This window comes from Panthera onca, chromosome D2 (genome assembly GCF_046562875.1).
Source record: "Panthera onca isolate mPanOnc1 chromosome D2, mPanOnc1 haplotype 2, whole genome shotgun sequence".
In the NCBI taxonomy this organism is placed as follows: Eukaryota; Metazoa; Chordata; class Mammalia; order Carnivora; family Felidae; genus Panthera; species Panthera onca.
In genome coordinates, this window is record NC_138349.1 from 31286509 (window position 1) to 31305220 (window position 18712).

The following is an 18712-nucleotide window of genomic DNA, read 5'->3' on the forward strand; positions in this document are numbered from 1 at the left end:
ACTCACTACTGTTAACTCCCAGTTGCCGGACGTGACGGGAAATAACACAGCCTGTCCTTTTCCCTGTTGTTGGCCTGGTTATTCAGCAAGCCAGTAAGTGGGCATACTTCTGGTTGAATGACAAGGGAAAGGGTCAGCTGTTTGATGATGGCACATGATCACCTTTGCATAGTGCCCACTTCCTGTCCTTCTATGGTAAGGAGCACAGGTCATGGTGCATCTGGCACCATACTGAATAAGATGGGAGAAGAAGAGACTCGGGAAAGGGGATCCCAACAGCCCCTGCTCAAAGTTGGTATCCTGTTTCTCAAAAAGTATGTGTATCAATTCTAGTGGGACCAAGGACTTGGTGAGAATACACCCATTGAGAAGAAACTCACTTGAAGGGTTAATTTCTATGGCTGTACCCTAAAGGTTCTCAAACCCCACTCCCCAAAGGAAATAGGCAGTGGGTGGGTGGGCTCTCACCTGGTGCAGGCTCACCTCAGTAGCCATGGGATCCCTCCCTGACAGGTGTTCCAGACGGCAAGTGAGCGGGTGGAGGCGGATGGCCTGGCAGCCCTCCACTCCCTGACTGCGTGTTTGTCTCGCTCTGTGCTGAGGGCTGATGCCGAGGACCTCCTTGACTCCTTCCTTAGCAACATTCTACAGGGTAATGGGACCATGGCAGCCAGAAAAGGGGTTGAGTGCAATAGAAAGGAGTTTCTTAAGGCCAGTGACCTTTCATGAGTAGCCCCCCGTGTTCAGTGACTTGGGTGCTGGAGCTGTACTTTGATTTGAAAACAATTTGAGTGGTAACTGCTAGCAAAATGTCCCAAGTCTCAGTCTCCAGCTCCTGTGGACTGCAGGGGAATTGGGCAGCATTCAGCCTACTCCCCAGGTCTGTGATGTGCTGCCTCTCTAGACTGCAGGCACCATCTGTGTGAACCGGACATGAAACTGGTGTGGCCTAGTGCCAAACTGTTGCAGGCAGCTGCAGGTGCATCTGCTCGGGCCTGTGACCATATCACCAGCAACGTACTGCCTTTACTGCTGGAACAGTTCCACAAGCACAGTCAGGTAAGGAAATGGAATCTTTTGAGGAAATGGTGGGACCCTTGCTAGGATCCCTTTCACAGAGAGAGAGCTAAGCATTGAGCTTATCCCACATAATACATCTTGGGCTTTTCTCCCGTCAGCTTCTTCTGGTTCCCTTGTTCACTCTTTCTGACACTCTTACATAAAAGGATAATTTTCCTCACTTCCAGAGGAGCAGGACTGAAATCTTTTAAAATATTCTTTGACCGCAGTACCCCTTAAAACATTACAGAGCAACCAGCGGCGGACAATCCTTGAAATGATCCTGGGTTTCTTGAAGCTACACCAGAAATGGAGCTATGAAGACAAGGGTGAGGTCACCTTCCAGGTGTGGTGTCCTGGGGGCTGCTGAGCACTGTATTCCTATCAAGGATGGCAGGCAAGGAATGCTACAGAGAGGTACTCTAGAACAACAGCATTCCTGTTGTTCTGAGGTTGGAACACCAGAGCACACTTACCAGATGAGGCCTGTTTATTTTTTCCTAGACTACTTCCTGGACACCCAATGGATTAAGCTCTTTGAATCTTGCCCCAAGTTGTCTTTGCATCACTGCTGAGTCAGGGCTTCTCTCTAACCTGGACTCCGTCTGTCCTAGATGAAAGGCCGCTGAATGGCTTCAAGGACCAGCTGTGCTCACTGGTGTTCATGGCTCTGACAGATCCCAGCGCCCAGCTTCAGCTTGTTGGCATCCGTACACTCACAGTCTTGGGTGCCCAGCCAGGTACACTTAGGAGAAAGAGAAAAGAAAGGGTATTGGTTCCTTCCTTGCTATTTTCTGTCTTAAGAGAAGAGCAATCCTAATTCCCTGGTTCTCACTGTAAGTCTGGATGATTTGGGATTTCTAATACGACTTTTGGAAGGGTTTTGGTGGCTACAGAGGAAGAAAGATGAGGTTTGTGTTTCCTTTTAACACAGATCTTCTCTCTTCTGGGGACTTGGAGCTGGCAGTGGGTCACCTGTACAGACTGAGCTTCCTGGAGGAGGACTCCCAGAGTTGGTGAGAATTGAAAGCAGCAAGCTGTCGCAGGGCTCTCTGCTTCTGACCCTTGGCTCTCCCTAAGGGAGTGGGCCTGTGCTTGGTAGTCAGAGCCAGAGATTTCAGACTTCTCTTTTTTGGGGGGCATTACGAAGCCCTGTCCAACTTAGTGGTGTAGATACTTGAGTCCTGCTCTTCAGCAAGGCAAGCTTGGCAGCCCACACCCCTGAATCTGCCCGATGGCTGGCCTAGGCAAGAGAACAGTGGGCCAGGGCTTAGCTATTGCTCATCTGCCTTGTGTCCCCAGCAGGGTGGCAGCACTGGAAGCATCGGGAGCCCTGGCCACTCTCTACCCTGTAGCCTTCAGCAGCCACCTAGTGCCCAAGCTTGCTGAGGAGCTGGGCAGAGGTATGTGTCTCTAATCTTCAGTGGCTCGCCACTTCCCAGGGATGTTTGGGGGCCTTCATGCATGCCATCACACAGTGAAATCCTGTCTCCTGGGTTGCTTGCAGGGGAGTTAGATTTGGCTAGAGGGGATGAGCCTGCCAAATGCTCCCGGCATCTGCGCTGTCTACAAGCCTTATCAGCTATATCAACACATCCCAATATTGTCAAGGAGACCCTGCCTCTGCTGCTACAGCATCTCTGCCAGATGAATAAAGGTAACTACCAGGAATAATCATCAAGGAGCTAGGCTGAATGGGGAACCGTAGGCACATTCAGAGTTGATGTCTCTAAGGCAGTGGTTCCATTTGGTGACTATACATCGGTAGAATCACATGGGAACCTTTAAAAAATGTTGCTGCATGGGACTCGAACAACTGTAATTGAGTGCCCAAGTGAATTTGATACGAAATCAGAATGAAAAAGCACCACTCTAGGGCCATGGTTACTGAAAATGTCCATCAACCAGCAGCTTGGGCATTGTCTGGGAACTCGTTTGAAGTGCAGAATTTCAGGCCCTACTGATTAGAATCTGCTTTAAACAAGATTTCCAGGTAACTCCTACACACCACTGTTTCAAGGCGTAAGTGACAACAGTCACTGCTACTGTGAGCCTGTGCATGCACCACCAGGGCTCTCACTATAACTTCCTCAGCTCCCAGCTCTGCAGTGCCCAGCCCTGCAGAAGATCCAATGGATGTTCCAGCACCTGATACATCTCAGAGTGTGGCTGGAGTTTGACTCCTGACTTTGCACTTACTATAACCCTGGAAAGCCACTGGTGGTTTTATTTAGCCTCCACATCCTCCTCTATAAAATAGGGAAAATGATACTTCTAGGGTTGTTGTGAAAACTGAGAAAATACGTATGAGTGCTTCTGTTGCAGAGCTGACACAGCCAGTTCTGCTCCAAAATCTGAGTAGGTAAAAAGAAACAGCCAAAAGAATGACATTTCTTGGCTCTTTATCAGCCACTCTTGGACTCTTTAGTCACTCATCTTTGATTATTTTTCCCATATTCTGTATCTGAAAGATCTGGAAGTGCTTTTAAGAAAACTTTACAGAGAATACTTTGTTACTACACAGGGTATATGGTTGCAGGAACCAGTGAAGTTATTGCTGTCTGTCAGAGCCTCCAGCAGGTGGCAGAAAAATGCCAGCAGGACCTTGAGAGCTGCTGGTATTTCCATCAGACAGCTGTACCTTGCCTGCTCGCCCTGGCTGTGCAGGCTTCCATGCCAGGTAACTTTCTCCACCCTGCACCTTCTCTGTCCCTCCTCTGGGCTTCAGCCTTCCACTACTGGTGAGCAGCACTGCCACTTGGAGGCTACCACTGACATTACATTTTGTCCCAGCAGAGGCTTCTTTTGAATCCTTTGTCTCCAAAGTGAAATTTCACTTCAAGCAAAGGATGTCAACCTGACCAGTGGCAAGAATCAAAATCTACTCGTGTTAGTGAAACTCAGCAGGATGCACACCTTTTTTTCTCAATAATTGCTATGTAATTAGGTAGAATTGGGCTCTGGAATCAAGCTGACCTGGTTGGGTTTCATCTTCAACTCCACCACTTGTTAAGTGAAGATATTTAGCCTTGTAAGCCTGTTTCCTCGCTTAAAAGGGGAAGAAATAGCATAAAATCTGTATCACGGGGTAGTTAGTAAGGATTAAAAAAAAAAACATGTGGTGCTTGGCAACAGAGTACATAGTATGTATGTATGGCAGCTCCACGTATGTAGCTGTTATAATAATAATGACCCCTGACAATACATCGGTGTTATCTTTAAATTTTGGAAAAAACTAAAATAACTATTTCTGAAGTTCAGAAGATCATAACAACGAGATTTATTTTCCACGTTGCCGAGTCTGAGGACTGCACAAAGTTCTCAAGAGCTCTCCGTAGCCCATGTTAACCATTCCTGTTTCTAGTGCCGTGCTCATGCTCAGGGCCACAGCAGCGCTAGGAGACAGGTTTAAAACTGATGCCATTGTAACTAGAGTCATGATGATGACAGGATCTAATCATCTGAACCACAGTCGTGGCCTGGTGATTGTGTGTGTGTGTGTGTGTGTGTGTGTGTGTGTGTATTTTTCAGAGAAGGAGCACTCAGTTCTGAGAAAAGTACTGTTGGAGGATGAGGTCTTGGCTGCCATGGTGTCTGTCATTGGCACTGCCACCACCCACTTGAGCCCTGAGTGAGTATAATCATTGATGTGGCTTGACCATAGGCAGGATAGCAGTCTTAGGAAGAAGCAGCAGATAGCTGCCTCCTGAGCTATCTTTTACCCAGAATCAAATGTGGAGGGAGTTGTTTTGCTGGCAAAGTAAGAGGAAGTGGCTTTTTAGCACCATGGATTAGGGGGTAGGGGAGGCACGGGCTAATGGTTCTTAGCTACAGATGTGCAGAAGAATCACCTGTGGACTATTTTTGAAATATATGTTGCATTCTCTCACCAGATTGTAAGCTTCAGAACAGGGATGTAATCGGATTCACTGCTAAATCATCAGGGCCTAAAATGGGAATGATTCTTGGCACATAATATATGCTGAATTAGCATTTGTTGGATGCATGAATGATCATCTTTGGGCCCATTGACTCAGTGACTCTAATGTGAACCCAGGGTACTTCAGAACCCTGGCTTCTTGGTGATACCTAGTCCTCTACCCCCAGCTTAGCTGCCCAGAGTGTTGCCCACATTGTGCCCCTTTTCTTGGATGGCAACGTCTCCTTTCTGCCTGAAAACAGCTTCCCTTGCAGATTCCAGCCATTCCAGGTGAGGGTCTGATGGACCAGAATGGGGAGAATCTTGGGACTTTCCTTCAAATTTTTAGGGCTAATCTGGGATGGGTTTGGGGCAGAAAAGCCTCTTGCTGGCAGGACAGGCTTGCTAGGGTTTTTCTCCCTTTACAGGATGGCTCCTCAGGGCAGAGGCGGCTGGTTGCATTGCTTATGGCCTTTGTCTGCTCCTTGCCTCGAAATGTGAGTACATTTGGGGAGTACCATAGTTCAACCCTGACGAGGGGAGGTAGATCCCAAGTGACTTCTGGGCAGAAATTTGTCATAGGCTAAGCTGATCTTCTGTTTTACTCACTGGAGAGTTTAGCTCTCATCCATCTTGACCCCTGCTGCCACTTTTTCTTCTTCTTTTTTTTTCTCCTTAAGTTTATTTATTTATTTTGAGAGAGAGAGAGAGAGGCAGAGAGAGTTCCAAGCAGGCTCCACACTGTCAGCAGAGAGCCCAACGCGGGGCTCGATCCCACGAACCGTGAGATCATGACCTGAGCCGAAATCAAGAGTCGGATGCTTAACCGACTGAGCCACCCAGGCGCACCCCCCTGCTGCCACTTTCTACTGCGTATCTCTCGGAGTTCAAGTGTTCTCTGCGTGCGTTACATGGTCAGGTTTTACGTAGGTGGAAATCCCTCAACTGAACCAACTCATGCGGGAGCTTGTAGAGCTGAGCTGCTGCCCCAGCTGCCCCTCCTCCTCCACCGCTGCTGCCAAGTGCTTTGCAGGACTCCTCAACAAGCTCCCTGCAGGTACTGAAATAAGGCTGGAGCGGGGAGGGGGTGGGGGGGGTGCGTAGGGAGCCTCCTGGAATTAATTACTGATGAAATCTTGGAAGCTCAGTCCTCCTGCCCTTTAAAAAAGGAGCTGCTAATAATATAATAGGGCCTCCTAGGGGACAGCCCTTGGGACAAGAGTCAAGACCAGAGCTGGGCAAAGCATTATAGGACATAAGAAGATAAGAAGGTTCAAGCAGAGTGCTCTGTCTAGGTCTGTCACCCTACTCCCTACAGGGAGCTCTTAGAGATCATTTTTTACTAGAAGCAGACCGCTCTTTCCGAATACCAGCACCCCTGCGTTATGAGATACTAGCCTCTCATGCTAGCATCCTAGAGCTGAGTGGGCAGAGTCACAGCCAGAATGATACTGTTCCTTTCTGATGGCCTGTCAGGGAGCTCTGTATTTAAATGATTTACATCATTTGTTGGTAAAGAAATCTGTAGCCTCTGCATCAGTGTTTCCTCTCTTATTTTTAGGGCAACAGCTAGATGAATTCCTGCAGCTGGCAGTGGACAAAGTGGAGGCTGGCCTGAGCCCTGGCCCCTATCGTAGTCAGGCCTTCACACTGCTTCTCTGGGTAAGGTCCCAGAATGGATTCTAGTTAGACAGTTCTGTCTGGTTAAATAAAAGTCTCTCCATTTGACCTTGAACCCTAAACATGCTTCTTGAGGCTTTGGGGTTTGAACGTCATGCATGCCCCTGTCAGACTGTTCTCTGGTTACAGGTAACAAAGGCCTTAGTGCTTAGATATCATCCTCTCAGCTCATGCCTTACAGACCGGGTAAGTCTTTTCTGGAGCCAGGAGAGCCAAAGACCTAAATAGTAACTTCCTTGTTGATCCTTTTCCTCCCAGAAACCACTGCCATCCTCCTCGTGGGTATTGAAGATTCATTCTTCTCTCCTGATGCACCTCTTTTCTCCAGCTCATGGGCCTCCTGGGTGATCCAGAACTAGGCCCAGCAGCAGCTGATGGCTTCTCTCTGCTCATGTCTGACTGCACGGACGTGTTGACCCGTGCTGGCCATGCTGAAGTGCGTATCATGTTCCGCCAGCGGTTCTTCACAGATAACGTGCCTGCTTTGGTCCAGGGTTTCCATGCTGCTTCCCAAGGTGAGAAGGGTCTAAAAGGCCCTAAATATACACACCTTTTCTTTACTCAGGTCACATTCCCTAAAATAATTTAAGATGTGAGTGCTTCTTTAGAGCTACAGTGTGATCTGTACCTAAAAGGCTAAACTTCCAGAATCTTGTCCCACTTTTTTCCTTTGATAAATCTTGCTTTTTCTTAGCTTGAGGTTTTTGTTTGTTTGAACCTCTTTCTCGGCTGATGTCCCAGCTTCATCAGAGATTGGAGTTGAATGTTCAACTCTATATGTCTGAGACCAGTTTCTTCCTAAGCTTTTCCATGTTTTTACAGATGTGAAGCCAAATTACCTGAAGGGCCTGTCTCACGTACTTAATAGGCTGCCTAAGCCTGTACTCCTACCAGAGTTGCCTACGGTGAGCCCTGCAGTCAGAGCCTCAAATGGGGACTAAGTCACTGCCCCCAGCTGGTGCTAGAAACAGGGGGACAGGGAGGTGGAGGAGTAGCAGGCTCACCACATACTGCCTTTCTTCTGGCCCCTTAGCTGCTCTCCTTGCTGCTGGAGGCCCTGTCTTGCTCCGACTGTGTAGTTCAGCTCTCCACCCTCAGCTGCCTTCAGCCTCTTCTACTGGAAGCACCCCAGGTCATGAGTCTTCACGTTGACACCCTTGTCACCAAGTTTCTGAACCTCAGCTCTAGTCCTTCCATGGTGCGTTGAGCCCCAGCAACTCTTTGGCACCTACGTCTCTCCTTCACGGGTCTCCCCTCACCCCTGCCCCTTATGGTTGTGTTCCAGGCTGTCCGGATTGCCGCATTGCAGTGCATGCACGCTCTCACTCGCCTGCCCACCCCTGTGGTGAGTACCTGAGATGGCTCTTTCTGGCCTGGACACTTCTGAAAAGAGCCAGACAAGCACCTTTTTTGCCTTAGTCAAATGGGACTGACCACCCTGCTGTGTGATTGAGGTGCAAACTGCGAGGTACGCACAGACATGGATGTACCTATAGTAGAATGGCCATCCTGCCACATAGCACACTCTGGAATCACTAAAGGAGAATAGGAAGAACGTTGGTTGTTGAGTCAGAGAAGCAGCCCTTTCGGTTGCCTTGGCTGAACAAGGCTGTGGTTCTTCTAACTCCACAGCTGCTGCCGTATAAACCACAGGTGATCCGAGCCTTAGCCAAGCCCCTAGATGACAAGAAGAGACTGGTGCGCAAGGAGGCAGTGTCAGCCAGGGGAGAATGGTGAGTTTCCAAGTCATGGATGAGATGGGATTGAAATGAGCCTCATCACTGATGCCGCCAACCTTCTTTTTGCCTACAGGTTTCTGCTGGGGAGCCCTGGCAGCTGAGCCCTCGGTCCTGGCCTACGCTGTTCTGACAGACAATCTAACCTGGAATTACTAACTATCGAGCCATGTTGCCCAAGGCAGGGAGACCACTGGCCTCTGATTGCCTCTCCCCAGGCCTCTGTTGCATGGCTGTATAGGAAACATAGGAATCCTGACTTCTAATGGATTTGTGAAGTAACTGAGTGTGAGACTACTTGTGTTTGAGGAAAGATCTTGGTCTTAGGGCTCTTCCATTTATTTGTCAGAAAAAGGGAGATATGCTGCTGAGGGGTGAATGAATGCACACGAATGTGGCCCTGAGGACCAGAGATGATGGATGTGTGTGTACCTGCTGGAAAATAAAGATTTCTTTTGGTAATGGGGCTGTCAGATGTTTCCCCCTCCCCATTCATGCCTCAGTGGCACATAACCAGAGCACCAGTGCATAAGCTATAGGAACACTAATGACAGAGACTGCCAAGAATTTTCAGGGTATCCACCCCTCCAAATAGAGCATAGGAAGCATGACCAGAACACCCACTCACTAGGTCTTGACCCTGACTTTTCCCTTCCTCGCCCTAAAGTAAAGGCAATGAAAAGCTATATATCTTTAAAAATCAAATACCTTTATTTTTCACCTTCAGCAGCATGTGAGAAGTGGCAGTGACCTCAGCAGTAGGCCTGGTGTCTTTGCCCTGTTGAGGAGCCAGGATCTCCGCTCTACCATTCAGGTGTTTTCTCAGTACGTGGAAGAGATGGTGGCCAACCCCAGTGCTGGAACCTGGAGGAGGTCGGGGTCAGCACCCGGCAAGGTTGCTAGCTGCCTAATCTCCAGTCTGGGGCTGGAACTTCAGTTTGCCTGAGCTGAGTAAAGGGACATCGGTCCTAGGATTTCTCCACATCGTGCCTGGTTCCTGCAGTGGCCAGCAGATTGGTCCTTGGGTTGTCCCTGCATGGTACTCTAAGGCAGGCCCACTGATTCTTTTTGCCCAAGGATTCCAAGAAGCTGTCCTTGGAGGCCCTTGAGACAATGCAGGAAGCAAGAGTGGCACACAGGTTGTGACAGACACAATCCAGCTCACACTGCCATCACAGAGGCTGAGTGAGCAGTCACCCAGGGAGGGGGGTCCCAGGTCATTCCATTCCCATGGGGCAGGTGACTGGAAGGCAACAGCACCCGAGTAAGCCAGTGCCTACAAGAGAAGATAGAATGTCCCTGAGTTCCAAGAGTTCTTGGTCTTCCTTCCTGATCCTCATTCCTCAGCAAGGAGTCAACTTTGGCATTAACCCCAACAGTAACAAAAGTTCTAGTATGTCCAATGTGCCCTTTGGTGCCTTTAGAGGTTTCAAAATAAACCTCTAAGGGATCACCGCAAGGAATGACACGCAGGAATGTAATAAGGACAGGAAAGGGGGGAAGGCAGGTACTTCTGGTCACCTAGTTATTACTGCCTTGGAGTTGCAATCTGAAAAGTGATTTACCCTGATCTCTTGGGCTAAGGGAGCTAACTTCATTTTTTTGGTCTTAGGACCTCTGTTAACAATAGACTGCTGCAATCCCACACGTTGTTGGTTTGAACTCCAGACACTACCATACCAATGCGAGGAGATGGGTGGTCACCATATCCTACCTAGAGGTCCCTTACTGACCACTCATTGCTTTCTCAGGATTCTGTTGTGTCATCTGTAAGCCTCGTGCGCGTATACCGCAGTTTTGGCCCCTAGCCCCTTTGGTTCCAATGAACAATGATCTCTACTCCCAGAGTCTGGATTTGTATTGTCCTGTAGGGTAGCCACTAGCCACACGTGCCTATTTAAACTAGTAAAAATAAAATGTCGATTTACGGGTGCATTAGCCACATTTCAGGTGTTCAGCAACCATATGTGGCTGGTGGCTAACGTCTTACACAGCACAGGAAAAGAACATTTTTTCTCTAACCATAGAGAGTTCTGTTGGACAGCACTAGTCTAGATGTTCTACTTTACCTTCCTGTGTCCACACCCAGGAATACCTTCCAGTTATCCAAGCAGCCGTAGTTGTAATGATTCCTGAAAACCTAGAGCCAAGAGAAATACAGGTTTCTACAAACCTCTTTTATTCACTCCCCCTCCTAATTTTCAAGCCTAAATTGGCTAGCTAAAGCTCAGCCAGGTGAGTTCTGACCTTTTATGATGCCTGCCCTTGTTGGCCCTAGACTGTGACCTCTGTTTTCAGGACAGCGGGATCAGTTACCCTCCACCCCAAGCCCCCTACTCACTCTGCCCTTGGCCTGCAGCCGACGTCTCTCCTTCTTGTTGATGTGCCTTTCGATACTAGTCTCCCCTCGACTGATGAGAACAGCATGCCATACAGTTAGGGCACCCAAAGCAAGTGCTACAGAACTAAGAAAAGAGGGGCCAAGGTTGGTGGGGAGGTTACAAGTAGGTATGAAATTGAACTGAGCTATAACGATCAGCTAGAGACCTCTCTGCTGAATTCCCAGCCTACATCCTAGGTGAGTTCTTACTTCACTACATCTATAGAAAGCATCAATGAAAATGCATCAACATGAGCTAAGAATAAATTAGGTGGAAAGAAAGGTGGGGAAATTAAGTCTGTGTTACTAATAACAATGTTCCATACTCCTTAAAATACCTGTGCTTAGGAAACTGCAGCGGGTAGTGAAAACAGCCAGGTTAGAACGGGCAGCATGCAATTCAGATCACAGTTCTCCCGTTCCCAACTGTGTATCACACAGCAACTCACTTCACCTCTCCTCTTCAGTTTTCCTCACCTGGAAAATGCAGTGCCCTACCTGGAAGTGGTTTAACTTACCTTGGCACATAGCACTCCATGCTAGCATCCTTAGTGTTCCCTGCCCCAAAAGGCTGAAGAAAATGAAGCACTGACTCTTTGCCAAGCTAAGTTACACTAAGAACAGCAGCAGAGGACACAGGCATGGGACCCTGCCTACACGTGGGCACTGGAAAAGGTTTTTCTGAAGCTGTCCCCCATTTAAACCATCAAAAATGAGTGTTAAATACCTGCACAGGAACCAGAGGTAGACAAGACTCTTGTGAGTCACCCTTTCTCGGAAGGAGAAGGTGGGTGGTGGGGTCTGGTGATACGTCTAGGAAAAGAGAAGAGCAAGGTGGCTCATTTGCTGTTGATCTCCAGCACAGCCCCCAGCACCTGCAGGCAGGGAAGTGACCCAAACCCAGGATGAGAAAATAGGGAGTTAAGCCACAGAGGAGTCAGGGCAGCAGCCAGAGGGGTGGGCCAAGCCCGGAGGCATCACCATGTGGACAAACACTGGGCAGAGCGGGTCTGGACAGGATGGCAAAGCATAGGAGGAGCTGACCCTGGGCCTTCAGGTTTGACAACACAAATGGGGCTCCAGGGGAAGCCGCTCTGCTCCCCGGCTAGAACTCCCTCAGTGTGTGGCTGCGATCCTCAAGAGGGGGCTGGGCCCAGGCCCGGAATGCAAGAACAAGCAAGGAAAACTGAGTTCCACTAAGGACTAAAAGGACAGCAGAGGTTAAGTGGTACAATCGTGAGCCCAAGACGTCTCCAAATAAGGGGTCCTCACAGGCCTGGGAGAAGGCCTGGCATGGATGCCGAAAGACCAGGAGCAAAGAGTGATCAGACTGGCCCAGCCTGGTCCCTGTCCCCTGGAACCCCATTACACAGACTAACACAGACTCCTTGCTGCTCAGGCCGTCTCCAAGGCAGAGTCCCCGCTCAGCCCAAAGAAGGTGATGATGGGATAGAGAGCCCAAAACTATCACAAGCCAGGGACTTCCAGCTTGTCCCCAGGCCACTTAGTCCGCCCATGGCCCACAGCCTCCCAGAATACCCCTGGATCCAGTCTCAAGAGGCCCCTCAGCCAGCCTCTACAACTCCACTAGCAGGTGGGCCCCCGCTGCCTCAGCAACTCTACCCCCTGGCCTGAGCAGCAGGAGGCAGTGGCGTGGGGACGGCCCACCTGGTTGGCAACCGCCTGTAGTTTGTTCTTGTCGAGCTGTTTCATTTTCTAAGGGGATGGAAAACAGTGCTGGTTATACACTCAGGCCTCTAGGGTAGGGGTGCTACCAGCCCCACTCCTTAGGGACAGATTCCGCACCCCAAAATTCTACTGAGCTGCCCTGCTCCTAGCTATGGGCTCACCTCGATGGCAGCATAAGCTTCCCGGAAAAGGTCCCAACTTCCGTAGCTGCAGTAGACACAGCCCAGAGTCATGAAAAAGCAGAAAGAGAAGAAGTACCGATGGTTATAGTGGCCTACACAGTTGTTTAGCCAGGCTGGTGGGGGAAGGATTAAGGACAAGATCAAACACACAGCTTCAGGTCTCTCTGGTTCATTCTTGCTTCATGATGGCATCATCCAAGCACAGGGCCTCCAGTCACCAAGAACTATTTCCCGAAGGCAGGAAAATATGGGACTATTTCCAGATGTTAAAGCTTTTCAGAGCCCTCACAAGGCCCACCGGGAAATCATGAAAACTGAAATCCTTAAGCAAAATGAATCTGCCAATACTTCAACCTAGCTGGTGTCAACCAGCCATCTGTCTGGGACAGCAGAAGGGGACCGTTGGTTCTATCTGGCATGCCCAGTGGACAACCTGAAGCCCAAACATCTCTTTCCATCCCACAAACGTTAACGTGGTTAGAATAGATGCCTCGCTCCAAGATGGTCCCATAGAACCTGTAAGCCTCCTGCTTCCCTCGGAGATGGCCAGCCCCACCACTCCTCTCCTAACTTTTCATGAGCCCAGTGTTCTTTGAGGGATGCTAGAAGCCGTGGTTGTGGCCCTTCGCCCAGTGCAGGTGGCTGGAGCTAAAGGAGGCCTCATGCAGAAGAGATAATAAAAGGATACGGCAGTGATGATCCATCTTCAGCACACACCTGTGAGGGAGGGACACAGGCTCTGTTACGGTGGCCAAGGTTCTCGAGATGTCAGTGCCAATCCTTTCCTACAAGGACCAGCATCCTGCTGAGGTGGAAAGGGCACAGACTTTGAAGACAGCCAGGCCTTGCTTCAAACCCTGTTTCACTAGCTACGTGAACTAGTAGCTTGGACAAGGTTAGCTCCTCTCTCTCAGTTTCCACAAGCGATGACAATACCTAACTCACAGGACCATTCTGAGGACCAGGCGTCATGACATGAGGGTGCACTGCCTGGTGAGAAGACTTCATAAACATCTTCTCGGACTCCAGGCCTACATTTTGCCCTAGGGCTTCAGCAAAAGGGTCAAAGCTGGGGTTCACAGCAAGCAAAGCCAAGACCCACCTATTGCAGATGCTGCAGTGGTGTGTTCGGGCTGGCTTGGGGTAAATACACTTCTTACAGATGGAGACCGTTGCGATATCATTCCTACCCTGTGCAAAGGGAGAAAAGCATCGTGACAACCGTGGCAGCGAAGCTGGGTACCCTAAAAGATACCAAGGCCCTCTCACTCCCCCACGCCTAGGACTGGCTCTCGCAGCCTGCAGCTGTCTCCTTCCGGTATGCTCCTGTGGGGACCCACCTGGGGTGGGTATCCAGGTGGAGTGGTGATGGCCTGGTAGTAATGGAAGACGATGAGGATCAGATTCCAGTGGCTGTAGAAGAAGTGCCAGCAGAGCCGTGGCACTGAGTATGTTCGGAGGATGAGAGGCAGGACACACAGGTAGGCGATGGCCACAATGGAGCTGGTCAGCACGATCACCAACACCACGAACACCTGCCAGCACCAGTGAGGTCAGGTAGGCAGTGAGAGTTTGCCAACACCAAGAGTAGACTCGGGAATTTCCCCGGGGTAGGGGGCTGGTATGGGTCCCAAACCCAGTGTGGGTCCATCAGACACGTGTCCTTCTGCTACCCCAACACGTCCCTTTTCCTGCTCCCTGGGCATCACTCACCACCCCACACCAACGGATCACGTTGTCCACCAGCCAGTAGATAGGCTCAAAGGCAGCATCGACAGCGGTGTCACTGCCACCAAAGGAGTTGTAGAGCAGGGAGCGCAGGCAGACCTTGCCATAGCGCCAGCGCTGTACCAGGCCCCGGAGCAGAGGTGGGCAGCGGCGCCTGTAGCCCAGGAGCAGAAGCAGGCGCAGGCAGAGGCGGGCGGGGCCCAGCAGCAGGCTCCGCTGGCCCCGCATGGCTCCTAGGAGAGCATACCATTGTGAGAAGCCACTCTGGTCCTGTCCCTCCCTACCCCACCAGGGAGGCGGCCCAGAGCACCAGCTTAAAGGCAAAGACCTAAGGCCCAGCTGGGCCAGTCACCAGCTGTGAGACATAGGAAGTCACTCCACTTCTCAAGGGAATGGGTGGTGCCAATGCCCCAACCAGATTACATGGGGTAGGGTCTGGAGGTTCTGAGCGTGCAGAAATCCTACTTACATTACACCACTGGGCACACAGCATATCCAAAATGATGCACACCTAGAGTAAGGGGCCACCCACAGTAAAAGGCTGAGGGAAAGGCAGGCAGCTCCAAGCCAAAGCGGGGTTTTTTGGAGTTCTCTTTGTAGACAGACCATTAGGTGGAGCACAGCTGACATGCACAAAGCTGCCACCACGCCTCTGTGGGCACGGCCACCACAGCAGAGGATTCTCAGGGTATCCCGCCTGCTCTAGACCAATGACCCACCTCCTAACAATTGCTCTTCACCAAGGAAGGGCCAATGGGGGAGTGAGTACATCATATGTTGATCCTACATCTAGATCTTCCCTGGTGCTGAGTCTCAGCAAAAGATATTCCTCTTTCTTACTTCCTCTGAGCTGATGTTACAGGCCACCAGACCCAACCTGGTAGCATGAGAGTCCCTGTCTTCTGTCAGGACACCTCAGCTACTCTCTGCATGACATAAGATGCTCTGTCTCCAATTCCAGTCCCAGCCCCACCCCAAGGATACAAAAGCCAAGAAAACTTCAGTTTTTACGGCAGAATAACACCACAGGCAGGAAACACTGGCAGTGGGAGGGGGGCCTTCCTGCTGTGGCTCATGGAGACCGCAGAGCCTATCCTCTCAGTGATGAGTCTCCTTGGCCCAATTCTACTTTGATACTCACAAGTCTTCTCTGCAGCTGCTGCCCTTGGCCCCAAGCTACCCAACCAGCCTTCCGAGCTCTGCAAGTGCCTTCTTCTCCTCTATGTGATTTCTACCTCACCCAATAGCCATGGGAGGTCAGCTGCCCAGGTAATGTCCAGAACTAAAGTCATGGATTCCGTGGATGACAGTGTCATCAATTCTGCAGATTAAAGTCCTTACCAGAGAAGAAATTATCTGATTTCCCCCTAGGGCTACTGTGTCCTCAGCAACTCCACTGACTTATTTAAAAGGCAGCTCAAAACCCAACAGAAACTGGAGGAGGCTGCTCCACTGTAGGGATGGTTTCCGTTCAGTAACTGGAGCAAGGTACTCTCCTTGCACACTGGCTTATCACAAGAGGCCTTTCAAAGAAAACACTTTGTAACCTCCTTCTACAAGTTCTGTAAATGACCTAAGGCAAAGAGGAATCCAGCAGACAAGGCTAACAGAGAAAGAGAGATGATGATTCAGTAAGGACCTCCTCTCTGCATCAGGATAAAGAAACTGGCCATTCCCATCACCTCCTAGGAGCTAAGAGAATTAAGGAGCAGTGTAGAAAGGGAGAAAGTAAAAACTCAGCCTTCCTGCTTCCCGAGTTGGAGTTCTGTTTCTTAGCACCATGATATGACCTGAAGCATGAATTTTCTTTTTCCTTTTAAGTTTAATTTATTTATTTTGAGGAGGGAGGGGCAGAGAGAGGGAGAGACAGAATCCCCAAGCAGGCTCCACACAGTCAGCAAAGAGACTGACATGGGGCTCAAACTCACGAACCATGAGCTTAGCTTATGACCTGAGCTGAAATCAAGAGTTGGATGCTTAGCGGGGCACCTGGGTGACTCAGTCGGTTAAGCGTCCGACTTCAACTCAGGTCATGATCTCACAGCCCGTGAGTTCAAGCCCTGCATTGGGCTCTGTGCCGACAGCTGAGCCTGGAGCCTGCTTCAGATTCTGTGTTTCCCTCTCTCTGCCCCTTCCCTGCTCACGCTCTGTGTCTCTCTCACTCTCAAAAATGAATAAATGTTAATAAAAACTTTTTAAAAAGAAGAGTTGGACTCTTAGCCAACTGAGCCACCCAGGCACCCCTCGAAGCATGATTTTTCAAAATAGTGTACAGCCAGAGTCAAATGTAAGAGTGAGCCAAAAATTTCACCTCACAACAAATCCAAGTGACGTAGACTGTCCACGCCATTGTTCATTCCCTTATGGTGGCTAATGGAAAGTTTCCTATTTGCTAAAATACTCTTTATAGCAATAACTTGCAAATAAGATGCATTCCTCACGTTTAATAAAATGAATTATACGCCATCTCTCCTGTCTCCAAAAACAAGAAACATTCCTTTTCAGATTCTCCACCTCCCATATTGTTCTCAACCACCTCTGGAATTCCTGACTGTATAGGAAATGCCTGCCTTAAGGACTAGACTTACCAACTCTCATCTATCCCATAACATCATTACTTAGGGTTCAATTCTGCCCTTAAGTAGTTCTGTGACCTTGGGCAAATCACCCAACCCTGCTAGAACTCAATTTCCTTGTGTTTCCATTCAGTGACAGGGTAGAGTTAAATGCTAAGGTCCTGTCCAGCTCTAATCCTTTAAGATTCTATATATACACTGGGTTAAGGTATAAATGAAATAGTTACAAATGCTTAGCACAATATCTGGCTCACAGAAATACTCAATAAGTACTTATTGAATGAACGGAGGATGCAGAAATGGTGAGGTTGATCAGATGTCTATCTGTGCTTACAAACGGCAGCAAGTGCACTCCTGCCAATGTGGTAACACTAAATAAGTATCTGCTACTATCATTCTTCATGATCAGTAAAAAGCAATAGAAACCATTAGAATCACAGCACTTAAGAGCTTAAAGGGATTTTATAAAACAAATCCAACCAGAAATGAACCCAAACATGTGAACTGAAAGTCTGTAGAGCTACAGATCAGATTTGAGTGAAGAGTCTGAAGCCAATCCCCTGCCGCTCATTTTAGCTAGTGGGGTTTAGGGGGTATGGAGATGCCAGGGAAGAGATATGTGATGGGGCCACACTTGAACATACAGAGCTCCTCATTTCTCAGGAAATTGAACCACAGCAGAATTCAAAAAATTGTGATTTTGTGTGTGTTGTGGCAAGAGCGTGAACATGGGAGAAAACAGAGCAAAGCAGAGCTTCACTACCACCCCAAACACAAGCCCTTAGCACTCTGATCCCTCAGTAGTAACCACAGACCATAGTGACTTCTGGCACCAGATTAGAGGGGATTGAAGGCCATAGCACTCCCCTCTTTCCAAGGCTCTAAGTCACCATCTGTTTTCCAAGGGGAAACTGGATTGGTGGGGGCTGGAGCGTTTGCACAGGTTAGGTTCCAAAGCAACCAAAAGGCAAGGGAAACTGAAATGAAAGTCATAGCAAATCTCAAGTGGACAAAGATGCTGCTCTCAGGATGTTTGCTGTCTTAAGCAATAGTTGTCAATCATCAGTAAGAGTAGCATTCTACTCATGTGCAGACTTTCGTTCCGAACTAACATATGCTTGAAAAAGTTAAGGATGGGCCCACATGACCTGAGCTCCGTTTGCGAGGATCCGACTGCAAGATCTGAAGCTGCAGTCACAAAAAGTCTTTATTTCTGAACGAGGGAGGCGTGGTCAAAGTGCGAAAGACTGGAAGTAAAAAAAACCTTGGGTTCCGGTTTGGGCTCTACCTTGAACTATCTTCGAGGATCCTGAACAAGTTAAATCCTATCTCTGGATCTGAGTTTCCAAATCTGTGAAATGGGCAAGTTGGGTTGGCCTCCTTCCATGCTCCATGCTTTACAGCTGCCCGGAGGGTGCACTCCGCCAGGCAGGGCACGGCCGTTCTGGGCGGAGCAAGGAGAGAACAGGAACCCGGACTCGCAAAAAGGCCCCGAACAGGGCCCGACCCTAGAAAAAAGGGCAAGACTGGGGAGCAAAGTCCGCGGCTCCACTCTTACCTGCCGCCTGCCGACTCCCCAGTCAACCAAATGGAACCCCGCAGCCTCCGCCGCCGTTCACTGTCACCCCCTCCAGCTCCGCAACCCGGCCGGGCCCGACTCAGTCCAACCAACCATCCTCTGCCAACCCCAGCACCAGCCTGCAGACTGGGACCCGCCGCCAGCCCATCCTGGACCACAGGCGCAAGCGCAAGCGCAAGCGTGC

The 18712-nt window shown here is 49.6% G+C and overlaps 2 protein-coding genes across 8 annotated transcripts in view; one reads left to right on the top strand and one right to left on the bottom strand.

Moving 5' to 3' along the window:
• The window catches only part of MMS19 (MMS19 cytosolic iron-sulfur assembly component), a 34331-nt gene extending 25475 nt beyond the window's left edge, over positions 1-8856 (top strand). For 2 of the 4 annotated variants that reach the window (XM_060641838.3, XM_060641843.2), the window contains 20 exons: positions 514-652; positions 905-1059; positions 1310-1388; positions 1674-1799; positions 1994-2075; positions 2362-2462; positions 2567-2716; positions 3584-3739; positions 4591-4690; positions 5167-5269; positions 5407-5475; positions 5909-6035; positions 6540-6640; positions 6788-6844; positions 6987-7173; positions 7481-7563; positions 7692-7856; positions 7944-8003; positions 8291-8391; positions 8471-8856. In XM_060641838.3, coding sequence (XP_060497821.1) covers positions 514-652; positions 905-1059; positions 1310-1388; positions 1674-1799; positions 1994-2075; positions 2362-2462; positions 2567-2716; positions 3584-3739; positions 4591-4690; positions 5167-5269; positions 5407-5475; positions 5909-6035; positions 6540-6640; positions 6788-6844; positions 6987-7173; positions 7481-7563; positions 7692-7856; positions 7944-8003; positions 8291-8391; positions 8471-8498 — 2169 coding nt within the window. In that variant the 3' untranslated portion in view covers positions 8499-8856. The remainder of the gene's footprint in view (positions 1-513; positions 653-904; positions 1060-1309; positions 1389-1673; positions 1800-1993; positions 2076-2361; positions 2463-2566; positions 2717-3583; positions 3740-4590; positions 4691-5166; positions 5270-5406; positions 5476-5908; positions 6036-6539; positions 6641-6787; positions 6845-6986; positions 7174-7480; positions 7564-7691; positions 7857-7943; positions 8004-8290; positions 8392-8470) is intronic. The other 2 variants (XM_060641840.3, XM_060641839.3) reach the window with 2 other exon arrangements.
• On the bottom strand, positions 79-18698 carry ZDHHC16 (zDHHC palmitoyltransferase 16). 4 transcript variants are annotated; one of them, XM_060641844.2, is made up of 12 exons: positions 18508-18698; positions 14359-14606; positions 13986-14180; positions 13748-13836; positions 13334-13362; positions 12625-12758; positions 12443-12490; positions 11502-11587; positions 10736-10859; positions 10464-10534; positions 9103-9670; positions 79-1804 (listed from the first exon to the last, which is right to left on the bottom strand). In XM_060641844.2, the coding sequence occupies exons 2-11, from the start codon at positions 14599-14601 to the stop codon at positions 9556-9558; spliced, it is 1134 nt and encodes a 377-aa protein (XP_060497827.1). In that variant the 5' UTR covers positions 14602-14606; positions 18508-18698; the 3' UTR covers positions 79-1804; positions 9103-9555. The 4 variants fall into 4 exon arrangements, with proteins under 4 accessions (XP_060497827.1, XP_060497829.1, XP_060497828.1 ...); XM_060641846.2 differs by lacking the exon at positions 13334-13362 and having other exon boundaries at positions 12625-12670; XM_060641845.2 differs by lacking the exon at positions 12443-12490.
• Positions 18699-18712: the final 14 nt, after the last annotated feature.

Coding starts and splice junctions, on each gene's coding strand:
- ZDHHC16 (XM_060641844.2), bottom strand. CDS start 14,601: ATGCGGGGCCAGCGGAGCCTGCTGCTGGGCCCCGCCCGCCTCTGCCTG. Junction 13,363..13,747: donor CACTGCAGCATCTGCAATAG/GTGGGTCTTGGC, acceptor CCTCCCTCACAG/GTGTGTGCTGAAGATGGATC. Junction 11,588..12,442: donor TACAGGCGGTTGCCAACCAG/GTGGGCCGTCCC, acceptor CTCTTTTCCTAG/ACGTATCACCAGACCCCACC.